A 15,621-nucleotide genomic window follows, 5' to 3' on the forward strand; every position below is an offset into this window, starting at 1 on the left:
ATATAAGTGTGATGATTGAATAGCAGATAAACTAGAAAAGAAATGTTATTGAATAAGAGTAAAGAGAAATAATGTGAAATCTGTTAAAGTGAATTTATGTGCCTACATGGAAATGAGATAAACCAGAAAAATGCGATATAAAATAATGTGTTACCTGCTTTGTAAAGATTTATGATGGAAAGCGGTTTTATGTTTTTAATGTTTAATGATGTTTTGTTTTGTTTGTTTCTTGTTAAAATTAATAAAATTTGTTTCAAAAATAAAATAAAATAAGGGAACTATTGTCTTACTGTTCCCTGCTACTGTATTAGTCCTTCTACTATATCTATTACTTCTCCCTTTGTATCTATTACTATATACTACCCAATAAATATAAACTGTATGATATGAATTTATCACACATATATTATGTATTTGCAATAAACATCATTTTGTATGTAATATACAATTTTACAACTACATTGTAAATATATTATGTATTGTATATATTTTGCAAGTATTAATTTGTATCTTATAATATAAATAAAAACTATAATTATTTTATAATATACTGTATAAAACAGTATATAATATATTCTACCCAATATACTTATTATTATGCCTTACTACTATGACTTTCTCATTCCTTTCTAAATTCAATTATATATATCTTTTTCTAAGTTTCAATATCTTTCTAATCATTATATTTATACTTTTGTCTGTCCTGTTTCAATTTCATATTTTCTTTTCTCATTAAACAAAATTTTCCCCTGTAGTTACTGATTGGAGTATGACACCTTTACATCTTTTAATTTTTATCCCTTCAACTCTTATTTAAACTTTAATTTATGCCTTTACAAATATAACATTCAATATGACACATAACTTCCAGTCGAATTCTGCTTGGTACATTCTTAAAATACATACTAAATTCTTAAATAAAAAAGTATATATATAACAATAATAAATAAAATACTTATTCTGTTCCAATTCCGCTCTATCATTAATGTTAGTTATAATCTTTAACATCTTTAACATTTCTTTTCAATAGGATATCATACTTCTAGGAACACTTATAATATTTCCATAATTCTTTCATATTTCTTTCATATTCCTCTTCACTTAAATTTTTATAACACATTAATGATAATTAAAATGTTCCCCTCCTTTCTTCATTCCATTCTCTCATTCTCTTTATTTCATTTTATTTATTAAACATTCCATTACATTACAGTGAGCATTTTATCTATCAATTTAATCACACTTGTTTCATATTTTCAAAGTTCATTTCTATTTCTAATGTAACAATACTATCTTATGTACCCTTACAGAATCCCCCTTTCAATTAAATTTCACCCATTATCTCTGTGTCTTCTAAATAGGCTTATACCCTTAATCTTTGTATGTTTTCCCTGTTTCTCTATGTCCTGTTTCTGTCCTTTATAATTTCTTTTCCTTTCCCTCTTCCGCCTCTTCTTCTCCCTTCCCTTTTTGACCCCTTCTCTCTCTAATTCTGATTCTCTTTTCTGTAATCCTCTCTTCTTTTTCTTCCTAATATTGTAATTACTTTTCAAACTATTATTTTTGGGGGTTGTTTTTTCAAATCTTAAATTTTTCACTCTCTTTCCCCCCTTTCCTTTCTTTTCCCCACATAGAAATACTTAGCCATTGAAGATGGCTTCTTCTTTGTCCTGCCCTTCTTGTTCTACAGGCATTTCTTGTTGTTTCTCATAGTTCAGGATCTCCATTTCTAAAAATTGAAATACGAAGCCAAAAGAATCTCTTCCTTCTTGTGCATCTTCTTTCTGTTTTTTAAGTTCCATTCTCAATTCTTCCAAGAGTGATACCATTTTAAAAACTTTTAAACAACCACCCAATTAATTTTAGTCCTTTAGATCCAATAGCCAAAAATCCAAAAATCACCAAGTTATCCAAATAATCCAAAGCTGTTTCTTCTTGCTTCTTTTTTCCACTTTCTTTTCCTGGGGTTCTCTTATCTTGTTACAAAGTTTCAGTTAAAATGTATCTTTTAGGAATCTTGTTAAAATTTCACTGTTAATTCCTTTCACTTCCAGGTGGTCTCCTCCATTTTTCCAGATCCCACTCTTTTGTTTTGTTTTTCTTCTTTTAAAAGTTTTTGAGAATCCAGAAATCTTTATTATCCCTTTGACATTTTATTTTCAGCTTAAATATCTGTTAATATCAAAGTGGATTTTTGCCGATTTCTTGCTTAAATCTCTTAGTTGTCAATATCAGGAAGAAAAGAAAAAAAATCAAATCCTTTCCCTTCCCTCTCTCATTTGCCGCTTCAAAGTCTTCTTTGGGAGCAATGCTATTCTTTATAATTCAAATTCCAGGGTACCTTATATTGTTGCTTTTTCAGTTCAACCCAGTCAGCCAAAAGTTTCTCTTATCTTCCTCCTGCAATTCTTTTCCAGTCGAGTTCTTCTTTGAGGTGGTCATTTCTGACCACCGCTGCAACTGCCTTCAGGAAAGGGAGTAATGGCCAGCTGGGGAGGAGAGATGCAACTCTCCTCGACCCTGATGGCAGTCTCCCCCATCTTCACCACCTCTACGGGGTGCTTAGCCCCGAAACCAGATGGCTCAGGGCGCTCCAGCGGCAAGCACATATCAAAAGCACCCACGATCATGGATTTCAGTCTGTCACCGAAGAAAGCTTGACTTTCTTAAAGGGTGAGGATAGTTTTAAGCTTTTTACACTGCTTTACTGGTCCCTGGCACTGTCCTTTTGGGGTGTACTGTCTGGTTTTTTTATTGCCTTTCTGGGGGCATGTGATCTTACCTTAAATCTGGATGATTTCCTTAGGATATATTGTGAGGTGAGTGAGACCAGCTGGTATCTTTAAGTGGTGAAAATGGATTTAGCGATTATTTCTCCTTGATGGGAAAGGGTGCTTTGTCAGTTCACTAAGCACAGAGTTCTTGTCTATGTGGATTCTTCAGTCATCCAGGTCATTGTTGTCCCAAAGGTGTTTTTCTCAAGAGGCAACTGGACTTTCTTGGCTTCCAGAAAGCACCTTTGGGACAGGAATCTCTTGCATTGCTTCAGAGTGGTCAAGGCACATGATTGCTCACTGATAGTAAGATTTTTAAAAAAATAGGAGGTAGGGGTGTGAATCCTCCCTCCAATTCATTTTAGTTTTCTCTCATGATAATAAGGCTTAGTAACATGGTACCAGGCTTGAAGTTTGTTTAGATATCTATGGTATGTACTAATTTTATTGTGATCCTGACAAGCTTGGGAGGGCTTGAAGCTGGGTCCCCTGTATACTTCATTAATTTGTCTCTTTAGCTTAGCATTTTGTAGCCAAGTGTCATCCAGGGTGATGCCAGACAGAATCCTTTCAACTAGCTTTTCTCTCCTCTGTGCAATAGGGGCTTTAGATTTTGAGAGCCTTCCAACCTGTTTTTTCCCAAAGAAGTGCTGCTGTATGAAGCACCTGTCCATTTATTCCTTTGGTTCCCAGACAGCCCAACAGAAGAGGGCTTTTCCTGCCTGTTGAATACAGTGGTCCTCATCATGAGGAAAAATACTTTGGAGCATCCACCCACTTTCTGGAGAGCTTAAATGAACTCTCTGCTAAAGGGTTTCACTTTATCAGCAAGAGTTGGCTGCTGATAGTTATCATTGCATTTTAACTATTTTAATTCTTCAAGGTGATCTGGCACCATCCCTGATTTGTTAACTCTAGGTCGCAGGTATTGCTGATGAAAAGGAAGGTATTCAGACAGAATGGTTTAGGTTTCCATGATGGCTGTGATTGTCATTTTTTTAAAAAAAAATTTATTGGTTTTTAAGACAAGCATAGACAAACAAAACATAAAAACATCAAGCCATCTTCCATATGTATACATAGTGTGTCGGTTGGTTTACAAATTGTTTTGTGCTTCCATTTTGTAGTCTTCAATTAAAATTACATTGTATATATTCTCATATTTTCAATCAAATATTAAATACATTAATATCATTGTTAATCAATCATTTGACTATACTTTTATTCATTCATGTTTTACGAAATAATCCATATTTTACTTAATTTGTTTTAGGATAGTTCATATTATCATCTCAAATCTATTCTAGAATCATTTTGTAGATATAATAAGAAAAGAATACATCTTTATATATTTATTATTTTCTAAGAATCTACATAATTCATTACCATGTTTTATTGTCTAACCATTGATAGAATAGATCCCAAATTTTATAAAATTGTTTATCATCTTGTTCTCTGATTTCAAATGTCAATCTACTCATTTCAACACATTCTAATATTTTCTTAATGATTTCCTCCTGTAATGGTATTTTCTCATTTTTCCAGTTTTTGGCAAATACAATCCTAGCCGCTGTTAATACATTTACAATCAGGTATTTCAATTCTTTACCATATATTTCAGGTAAAATTCCCAATAAGAGTATCTCTAGTTTCAAGTCTATATGCTTTTTTGTCATTTTTTCCAACCACGTGTGGATTTTAGTCCAATATTTTTTGGCATCCGCACAAGTCCACCACATATGAAGAACCTGAAGAACTTTTTTTTTCTCTTCTGTAGTTTCTTATTTTCTATTTTTCTGCCTTTGCCAGGATTTAACAATTTTTTCTTTTTGTGTGTGCGTTTATGGTCTTTTCTTCCATTTTTGAGTTTTTACTGCTATCTAATCAATCGATTGGATTAAGGGATACAAGAACCTGAAGAATTTTTTATTATTATTATTGTTATTATTTGGCTTTTCCCCCCCACTATTTTTACTTGGAATTACAATTGGTTATTTCACAAGTGGATTAAGGTCTAGAAGAACCTGAAGATTTTGAATTGTCTGAAATGAATAGGAAACTAACAGCCCCTGGTTCCTCAACTTCTACTTCTTCATCTTCACCATCTGGAGGACAACGCTCAATACAAACGATGTTATAGCAAGAAAAAGAACAGGAAAAAGTGACACTGCAGATGATTATGCAAGGAATTCAAAATATACAAATAAGAACAGAGAATATTGAAAAGAGAACAGAGAACATTGAACAAAGAACAGGAAAAACTGATGAAAAGGTGGAGAACATTCAACAAATGATGATGAAGTATGATGAGATATTCCAAAAAATTGAAGAAGATAAACAAAGAGATAAGAAGATTGGAGATATTGATAGCAGATTAACTATGGTTGAACAAGATAAAAGTGGGGTGTTGAGATGGGAGATGGACAGATCAGAATTTTATCTCAGATTCCAAAACATAGAGGAAGAAAAGGGACAAAACCTAGATGAGATAATGATAGAAATTTTGGCTGAAGCTCTGGAAATAACTAAAGAGAAGATGATGGATGAACAGATGAGGTTTTTTGAGTCTTCACAAGATATGCAATGAGAAATAGCTTACCAAGTTCACATCAGATTTACAAAGAAAGCAATTAAAACGCAAATATTGCAAGTGGCAAGAGAGAAAACATTGAAATATAAAGACAAGGAGATTGTGGTCCTGAAACAAGTACCCAGAAGAGTGAGAGAGATGAGAATACCAATTTCTGACTAAAATGCTACTTAAAAAAGAGGTGAATTATAGATGGCTGATTCCAGAAGGTTTAATGTTCACATGGCAAGAACAGAGGCATAAAATTGACTCAATTGAGAAAGCTGAATTATTTTATACAGAATATTTTGGAGGGAAAGAGGAGAAGGCAGAAAAAGAAATGTCACTAATTGAATTCCAAGAGGACTGCCAAATAGCGACTGAAAAAGAAGAAGGTGCAGTAGGCAGAAAGGTGGAAGTCAAAGAACAACGTGAACCAAGATCTACGAGAGCTGATAAACCTAATTATAAAGTATAAACATGGAAGAGAAAAAACTGATTACAATTAACATAAATGGACTTAACTCAGCTGTTAAAAGAAGGAAAACTTTCCATAAATTAGAGAAATTAAAATATGATATAATCTGCCTACAAGAAGTACATATTAAAAAGCAACATGAACAATTGCTGATACAGCCAAAATTACGGAAAATATTTACTTCTTTGACACAATGCAAGAAAAGAGGAGTGGTTTTATACATTAAAGATATTATCCCAGCGAAATTGATCTATACCGATGACAATGGAAGATTACTAATGGTGGAAATAATGGACAATAACATGAAAACACTCCTGATTGCAATCTATGCCCCGAATGACAATCAAGAAGAATTTTATAGAAAATTATATATGAAAATAATTGAACTGGACTATACTAATATCGTTATGATGGGAGACTTTAATGGAATTGTAGATAATAAATTGGACTATACAGCACAGAAAACAACAAAGCAAAACAGAAAGACTCTCCCTAAATCTTTTTTTAAAATGATAGATGAAATAAATTTAAAAGATACATGGAGAGAAAGAAATTCTAAGACTAAACAACACACCTTCTATTCAAACAGACATTTATCATGGTCCAGAATAGATATGATATGGATGTCAATAGAATTGTTAGCTAATATTCAAGAAATAAATATTGAAACAAGTACTTGGGCAGATCACAATCCAATGACAATTAAATGGAAAGGACAAAAAAGAAGATCTAGATGGACGTTAAATAATACTATATTAAAGGAAAAAGACTTCATACAGTGGATGGAGAAAGAATTGGCTTTCTTCTTTAGAGAAAACAAAAAAGAAGATACATCAATGCAGAACGAATGGGATACAATGAAGGCATATGCCAGAGGCTTGATAATAGACTATACAAGGAAAAGAAATATCATGACGTTAGAGGATGAGTATAAAGGACTTGAAAAAGAGCTACAGAAAATGCCACAGAAAAAGGACATTAAGTTAAAAATGGATATAATTAAACATAAAATGGGACTAATGGAAAAAGAAAAACTAGCACAGTAAATCAGAAGCACGAAACTATTTTGAAGATGCAAATAAACCAGGTAGATGGTTAGCATATAAATTGAAAAAGGAGAAAGAATCAAGGAAAATATTGCAATTAATAGATGACCAAGGCCAAGTTTGCTATGGTAGTAAAGAGAAGAAGGAAATTATATGAGACTATTATGGGAAACTATACACACAAGAGAATATTGATGAGGAAAGAGTTAAACAGTACTTACAGAATGCTAATCTACCCCAGATACCTAAAGAGACTGAAACAATGTTAGAAAGCAATATAACGATGATGGAGTTAACTGAAGCACTTAAGAAGCAAAACAATGGAAAGGCACGAGGCCCAGATGGACTTCCGGCAGAATTTTATAAAACACTACAAGAATCGTTGAACCTTCCATTGCTAGAAGTTATGTTAAAGAAGAAGATACCCAAATCATGGTCAGAAGCTTATATTACACTTGTCCCAAAAGAGGAGGCAGATCCATTACAAATCAAGAACTATAGACCTATTTCCTTACTAAACATAGATTATAAAATTTTTGCTTCAATATTGGCAGAAAGACTTAAAAAATACTTAAAACAATTTTATCCATCCTGATCATTACAAATAAAGAATTACAGACCTATTTCCCTACTAAATGCAGATTATAAAATTTTTGGTTCAGTATTGGCAGAAAGACTTAAAAATACCAAAATAATTTTATTCACTCTGACCAAAATGGATTTCTGCCAAAGAGACAAATTAAAGACAATATGAGAGTAATCTTGGACACTTTGGAATACTACGAGGCACACCCTGAAAAACAAATGGCTTTGATATTTTTAGATGCACAGAAGGCATTTGATAATGTGAATTGGCGATTCATGTTATTACAGATGGAACATATGGCCTTTGGTAAAAAAATTATTCAAGCAATAGAAGCTATATACTATAAGCAAACGGCAAAGGTAATGATAGAGGGAGAACTGACAGACTCTATTGATATAAGAAAAGGAACAAGGCAAGGGTGCCCACTATTACCTTTGTTGTTAAACAGAAATATTAGAGAAGAAAAGGATATAAAAGGGATGAAAATTAAAAAGGAAGAATTTAAGTTGCAAGCATTCGCAGATGATCTGGTTTTCATTTTAGAAGATCCACTAGAAACAGCATCAAAATTGATAAAAAAGATAGAGGTATATGGAAAGGTGGCTGGTTTGAAAATAAATAAAGATAAAACAAAGATCTTGACAAAGAATATGCTATCAAGACAAAGGGAAGAACTGGCAGATGTATTGAAAATTCAGGTCACGAATAAGATCAAGTACTTGGCGATACATTTGACAGCAAGATGTAGTACACTAAAAGAGAATAATTATATCAAACTTAAGCAGCAGATAGCACTAGATTTGGCGAAATGGGAAAATTTACAACTATCATTAATAGGGAGAATATCAACAATCAAGATGAATATACTACCCAGAATTTTATATTTGTTCCAAACAATTCCAGTTAGGCTTGGAAAAGATTATTTTGAAGATTTAAATAAAGTAGTGTTGAAATATATATGGCAAGGTAAGAAAGCGAGAATCAAGTTAAAACTTTTGCAAGATGCCAGAATAAGAGGAGGATTTGGTTTGCCTAATTGGGAGTTGTATTACCAAGCTACAAATTTGATGTGGGTTAAGGAATGGATAACATTAAGAAATACTAGATTGTTGACATTAGAAGGATATGATCTGTTGTTGGGGTGGAATGCTTTTTTATGATATAAAGGAACTAAAACACAGGGGTATTTTAGAAGACATTATATATGGGAGTCTCTGTCGTTAAACTGGGAGAAGACTAAAAGGCAATGTTATTTGAAAATTCCAGTCTGGCTATCGACTATTGAAGCATTTTCTTATCCTATAATATATAAAAAGGAACAAACAGATAGATATGGTGAAATATTGAATGAAAATTGAACTTAAATCTATGCAAAAATTAGAGGAAGAAGATATAAAGATGAATTGGTTTTCATATGCGCAAATACATTCAAGGTATGACAAAGATTCTAAAACAGAAGGTTTCTATGATAAACTGACTGACTTAGATAAGATTTTGACAGGTACTGATGAAAAGGTGATTAAAAAATTGTATGGATATTTATTAGAAATTAAAGTAGAAGAAGAACAAGTTAAAGAAACTATGATTGCTTGGAGGAAGAATTTTGGATACGGGATTGATCTAGAGAAATGGCAAAAATTTTGTTCTCAAAATTATAAAATGACTATGTCAACAGCATATAAAGAAAATTTGTATAAGATGATTTACAAGTGGCATTTCTTCCCCGACTAGAATAGCAAAAATGTTCAAGAACAAATCTGAAAAATGTTGGAAATGTCATCAGATACCTGGCTGTGATTGTCATTGATCTTCAGTGTGTATACCCCCATTTCTAATCTAATGATTGGTATTTAGGGCAGCTTTTTGCAAGCAAAGAAGCTTTTTGTATTTTTATACTGGTAATTCTTGACTTACAATCGTTCATTTAGTAACCATTCAAAGTTACAATGGCACTGAAAAAAGTGACTTATGACCGTTTTTCACGCTTACAACTGTTGCAGAATCCCCACATTCATGACAGGCTGGGTGAGACAAAGCGCCCCTCAACGTGAGTGATATTAAGTTGGCCACGCCCGCTCAATCACATGAGCACCCAGCAATGCTTATCCAGCCAGTCATTAGGGCAGGTGGTTAAATTATTTGAATCCCATGACTGGCAGTAACTCTTAAAAGCAAGTTTTTGCACAATAAATTCCCCACATCCATATTTGTCAACCAAAATATTTGTCCCCACATCAATATTTTTCAACCAGGCTATTTGTCCTTGTCAAGCAAGAGATTACATCTTTTAAAATGTATAGCACAGATCTGCTCTTTAGGGATTTATTTGCCTGGGCTAATCTATCAAGGATGTACATCTTGAATAGTGGGCATGGGAACTATGACTGTGTACTTGCCAAATAATGGAAGGAATTATTTTAACAGATGAAGACACAAAGTGAAATCTCATATTCCTTGTACCTTGTACTGAGTACCTGTATTAAAAAATACTATATACAGGTTTAATGAGATATGGCAATATATTCTATATTCATTTTCCATTCAGGTCAGTAATTTATTATTTATTTTATTTTATACTGTTAATGCTTTGATTGGCTGGAATAGCTTCAGGTGTATGTAATCATCACTTTATCTTCATAACTAAGTCTTGTACATATATATGAATGTAGAGTGATAGTTACATCTGCATGACATCTGCAATTGTTAGGATGGCAGATGTATATCTTTGTATCTTTAAAATGTCTTATAATGAAACCTTAAAAATATTGATTTGTGATGTAAGACTGCAGCTGCATGAATTTTAGCTGTTTCTGATTTAAAATTGAGAACAATTTAATTATCAATTTTGACATCATAAATCAATAGTTTTATGTGTTTTACTCTAAACAGACATTGCTATACATGGAAGCTTATGCAATTTGCCTGGGTGTATGATGTTTGTTACATGGTAAATCTTCCTTTGTTTATCTTTGCAAGAACTTAACAGATACATTTAAAATGCATTATATTTTCCTTCTTGCTGCATTGTTTTTTCTCTTTTGTGTTGTAGGATCAGGATATTCACCAATAGAAGATGATGAAGATGTGTATGCACGCAATACATATAAAGGTGAATGCTTTGGTTATATACTAATGAGGATCTTCTCCATAGAGCTGCTCGGAGCATCCAGAGTGGGAGGTGCTTCAGACTTCTCTCTCACAGGCTGAGCTTGAATTGAGGAATGCTCCTCCTCCTCCACGTGACTCCATGTAGCGTTCCCCAGTTTTTTTGCTCAGCCTCATGAGAGACAGGCTGTTTTAGAGCAAGCTCATTGGCCGACTCAGGATTTCCTTTTATTCACTACGATAAGGTTTGATTTCTCTTTCTTTTAGCCCTTGCGCAATTGGTGGTAATCCAGGGGAACGTTTTCTCTCGCCCCCTAAGGGGAAAAAAGCGGGTGGGCTTGCAGCGCTTTTGCGCTAACCCCCCCATCCTTGATCTAACTTTCTCCCTGCCGCTTTCCACGCCACCTTTGTTAGCGGCTCGATCTTTTCTCGCTTTAAAGTGCTGCTGGTTTCCCCCCACCACAAATGCCAATCGCTCAGGAAGAGCCAAATCTCTCCTGCATGGCCCCTCTTGGCACGCTGAGCTCGCCAGAGGAGCATAATTCCGCCCCGAGAGGCCCCGACACTTTGCTCAGCTCGCAGCCACCATTTTGGGCGCCGCCTCATGGTCGGGTGCCATTTTGTCTCCTCGCTGTTCCTGCTGCGGTCGATCTAGCTCATAACAGGCCCCATCAGCAGGCCAAGAGCACTGTTTCTCATACTCGAATTGCTGTAAATACCTGACCTTTGGTCTATTTTATTGTTGGCCCTTCCCGCAGCCTCACTCGGGGCGAAGTAAAGCAGAACCCCCCCTCCAGTTTTTGTCTGGAGGACAGCTGCTGGAGGCCCTATCCCTTCTGGCCTCAGGCGTTCATTCGGCTAATTGGATAATCAATTATTAATCATTAATCAGCTTTTCCTCCCAATTCTTGCTATCCCTCCTGCCAAACTGTTGCCCCTTCCCTTTGGGCCAAGATCCAAAGTTATACCAGTTCAAACTTATATAGTTCTATTATATATATATATATATATATATATATATATATATATATATATATATATATATATATATATATATATATATATATATATATATATATATAATTGCTATCTTAGTACATATTAAAATTCCAAAAGGGGGGCACGGACCAGTTGAAAGGACACCCGGCCTTTGTTGCAGGTCGAACCCTAGGCGAGCCAACCGCCTCTAGTATTCCTGTATACGCTCATTACTTCTTAAAAGGGCAGATGACAATTCTTCTAAACGCCCTTCTCTGAAGGCCAAATCGAAATCTCACCATTTGTGCAGGCAGGCTAAGGAAACTTCCAAGGCCTCCCAGAAGGATGCCCTAAGGCGCCATAAGGCGTTGGAGAAGAAATTCGATAGGCGATCCAGGGAGTCATGTTCGGTGCCTCCAGCCCTCCCACCTTCCACTCCTTCCACCTCTACCCAACCCCCCCTCCTCCAGACCATTCTTCCCTATCCAGGCGCAGCTCTCCCCAGGGTCATCAGGCCCCTGCAACAATGACCAGACGGACACCCAAAGCCACCTTTACTGCTACGGCCGCTGGTCTGCGCCAAGAGGAACCTTCTCGAGGTTCCAGAACAAATGAGAGCATGGATGGAACTGGCTATCCGCCAGGGAATTGTGGAGGGTCTCCAACAAATGTCCAGACACTGCTTCTTCCCGAGAGCCCCCGAACATGAGTCTCTGTCCGTCAGATCCCTTCCAAGATCGGATCCTCCTCTCGGTCAGGTACTCTCACAGAGGAACAGCCCTCTTCCAGAAAGGGAGCAGAAGGAGGAGGAAGGGGGCTTTGATCATTTCAGGGAGGAGGAAGAATTCGAATTGGGGTTATCCCATTACAGTGAACCGCTATCGGAGGTGGAGCCAATGGAAGGGGAGATGTCCAAGGATGAGGGTCTCACCCCTGACCAACCCGCATTTGTGGGTCTGTTTAAGCCACATCTGTACAAATCCCTTCTTTTTAAGGCAAAAAACATTTCTGGCCTATACACTCAGTCTCCCTCTGCCCCCCGCTCCTCATCGGAAGGCCCAGAGAATTTCATTTTTAAGCAGCCCGTTGTGGAGGCTGGAGTCATTCCGGCTCTGCCCATTTTTTTCTGACCTGGTAGCAAATCAGCTGGCTTCCACAAGGGCCCCTCCCGTCCCATCCAGCCAGGACAAGAGATTTTTCAACCTCGATTCAGACTTCTCTAGTCTTCTGAATACCCTCGAGGTTGACGAGCCCATTGTTGACTTAGCATCCTCCTCCACCCCAAGTGATGCTCTGGAGGCTCTAAAACCCGAAGACAAGCGGGCTGAACTGGCCTTGCGCCGGGCTCACCAATCTGATGCTTGGGCCATTAGATCAGCCACAGTCGCTTCCTTTTTCACCAGTTCTTCAATCCGGTGGCTTTGTCAATTAAAACAGCACGTCCCCACCTCTAACGTAAGAACACACCAGGACATAGCCAAGCTTGTGGCTGCAGCAGAATTCTCAGCCGACGCCACCTACCAATCAGTTAAGTTCTCCACTAGGGCCATAACTTCACACGTTACAGCCCGCCACCTGCTCTGGCTCAAACACTGGCAGGCGGACGTTAAAAACAAAGTCAAATTGGCCACCGCTCCCATTAAGGGAGACAAATTTTTTGGCCCAGCTCTGGAACCCCTGCTAGTCAAGGGCCGAAGCAAGAAAACATTTCTCCCCTCTCTTTTTCGGAGATCAGAGCTAAGAGTCCCTCAGCCCTTTCGGAGAGGATCCTTCCGACCCTTCTGCCAGTCTCCCTTCTCGCCCAGATACCCGAGACCCCCCTCCTTTTGACCATCCCAACCCCAGGATCAAGCCAACTCGGGCGACAGGAGTAGAAGGGGCAGCAGCTACAAAAGACCCTTTAGGGGGTCAGGGGGAAGACCCTTCCAATGCCCCAGATAGATCCCGTTTCTCGCCCCCCATTGGTGGACGTCTCAGACATTTCGCCAACCAATGGGATTCCTCTACCTCCGATGCCTGGGTTAGAGACACCATCAGGTTCGGTCTCGCCCTTGAGTTCCAGTCCGCCCCCTCTGACCTTTTCATAGCATTCCCCCCTTCGAAGGATCCCACCAAACGCAATTTGATGGAGTCCGCTATTCAACATCTCCTCGACATACAGGCCATCCAACCCGTCCTAACCACTCAACGAGGGCAGGGTTTTTACTCCCACCTCTTCGTGGTTCCCAAGCATTCCGGTGGATGGAGAGCAATCTTAGACCTAAACGACTTAACCATCACTTGATCCATCACAAGTTTAAGATGAACACCTTGCAGTCTATTCTCCTGGGTACCAGGCAAGGGGACTGGCTCTCCTCCATTGACCTTTCAGAAGCATACTTACACATCCCAATCCGGCCCTCCCACCACAAATTCCTCAGGTTTTGTGACAACAACCACCACTTCCAATATGTGGCCCTCCCCTTTGGGTTGGCCTCAGCCCCAAGGACCTTTACCAAGATCCTCGTGGCGCTAGCGGCTCACCTTAGGAACCTTCCCGTACACCTCCACTGCTGCCTGGATGATATCCTCATCCTATCTCCCTCCAGACACCAGGCAGAGAGGGACACCAGGGCTACTCTCTCTGCCCTCCAAGCCTACGGGTTCCTTATAAACTGGCAAAAGAGTCAACTGTCACCATCTACCCAAATTACCCATTTAGGGTCTGTAATCGATTCGGTCAAAGAAAAGGTCTTTCTATCCTCGGAAAGGTTCCTCAGTATCCAGAAATCTGTAAAACAGATCAGGCGATCAAAAAAGGTAACTCTATTAGACTTGTCTAAGTTACTAGGTAAAATGGTCTCATGTATCTCCATTGTTCCCTGGGCCCGTTTACACACCAGATCCCTACAGTGGTTCCTGCTTCCATTTCAAAGATCTGGCAGAAGCAATTCGAAATCCAGGGTCAGGGTACCTCCAAAGGTCCTCACGTCCCTCCTCTGGTGGACCAACCCCGCCATCAACAAAGGTCATTACTTCAAGGAGCCCCAGAGGCTCACCCTCACCACAGACGCCAGCCTATCTGGATGGGGCGCCCACGTCAACTCACTCAGGGCACAGGACAGATGGTCGAAGACAGAACAAAGATGCAGCATAAATTGGCTGGAACTTCATGCCGTCCACCTGGCCCTGCGCAGTTTCCTCCCTCAGGTACGTGGATGTCATGTCCTCATTCTCACGGACAACGTCACAGCCAAAGCACATATCAACAGACAAGGGGGCACACAGTCCATTCGGTTGATGAGAGAGGCCGAGCGCCTCTGTCGTTGGGCAGAATCCAATCACCTCTCACTCAAAGCAGAGCATATCTCAGGGGTTTCCAACATACAGGCAGACTGGCTGAGCAGGGCCACGGTGGACCAGTCAGAATGGCGCCTCCACCCGTAACTGTTCAGGGAGGCGTCCAGAATCTTCGGCCAACCGATAGTGGACCTTTTCGCATCCTCGCTCAATGCACAACTTCCAAGATTCTTCTCGAGGTACCCTTCCCACGGGTCAGAGCTGCGTTGCCCCTGGCCACCAGGGCTCCTATACGCATTCCCTCCACTAGCCCTAGTTCCCAGAGTGATCCAGAAACTAATCCACGAGAAGGCAGAACTGCTTCTGGTGGCCCCCTACTGGCCCAGGCGCCCATGGTTTGCAGACCTCTACAATCTATCAGTAGTGCCCCCCTGGAGGATTCCCCTGGACAGGATCTTCCTCTCCCAGGGGCCCCTTCTGCATCCGGACCCCCAATGGCTCCAGTTAGCCATCTGGAGGTTGAGCGGAACTGCCTAAGGAAAGAGAATTTCTCTAGTCAAGTTATTGACACCATTCTAGCCGCTAGGCGGCCCTCAACCACCCGGATCTACGATGCCACTTGGAATAGCTTGTGCAGGTGGTGTCATAAATCCCAAGTCAACCCACTCTCCCCGTCTATTGCTCAAATTTTGGAATTTCTCCAGGAGGGACTGCATAAAGGACTTTCCCCTAACACCCTGAGGCGACAGGTCGTAGCCCTGACAACTGTTATCTCCTGCGACAATTTTGGCTCCCTTTCCCACCAC

The 15,621-nt window shown here is 38.7% G+C and overlaps 1 protein-coding gene and 1 long non-coding RNA gene across 6 annotated transcripts in view; one reads left to right on the top strand and one right to left on the bottom strand.

Annotated features, from left to right (window-relative positions):
* LOC148125359 (uncharacterized) overlaps window positions 1–15,621 on the bottom strand; it is a 318,026-nt gene that overhangs the window by 186,181 nt on the left and 116,224 nt on the right. Inside the window, exon 2 of the long non-coding RNA XR_015744383.1 lies at window positions 9,207–9,240. This is a non-coding gene — a long non-coding RNA (uncharacterized LOC148125359). The remainder of the gene's footprint in view (window positions 1–9,206; window positions 9,241–15,621) is intronic.
* SRPX (sushi repeat containing protein X-linked) overlaps window positions 1–15,621 on the top strand; it is a 131,854-nt gene that overhangs the window by 25,319 nt on the left and 90,914 nt on the right. For 4 of the 5 annotated variants that reach the window (XM_087937776.1, XM_087937773.1, XM_087937774.1 and 1 more), the window contains exon 2: window positions 10,503–10,562. The exons of the other annotated variant lie outside the window; for it this stretch is intronic. In XM_087937776.1, coding sequence (XP_087793902.1) covers window positions 10,503–10,562 — 60 coding nt within the window. The remainder of the gene's footprint in view (window positions 1–10,502; window positions 10,563–15,621) is intronic. 5 annotated transcript variants of the gene reach the window in all.

This window comes from Pseudonaja textilis, chromosome 7 (genome assembly GCF_049901715.1).
Source record: "Pseudonaja textilis isolate UNSWEBS1 chromosome 7, rPseTex1.2, whole genome shotgun sequence".
NCBI lineage: Eukaryota > Metazoa > Chordata > Lepidosauria > Squamata > Elapidae > Pseudonaja > Pseudonaja textilis.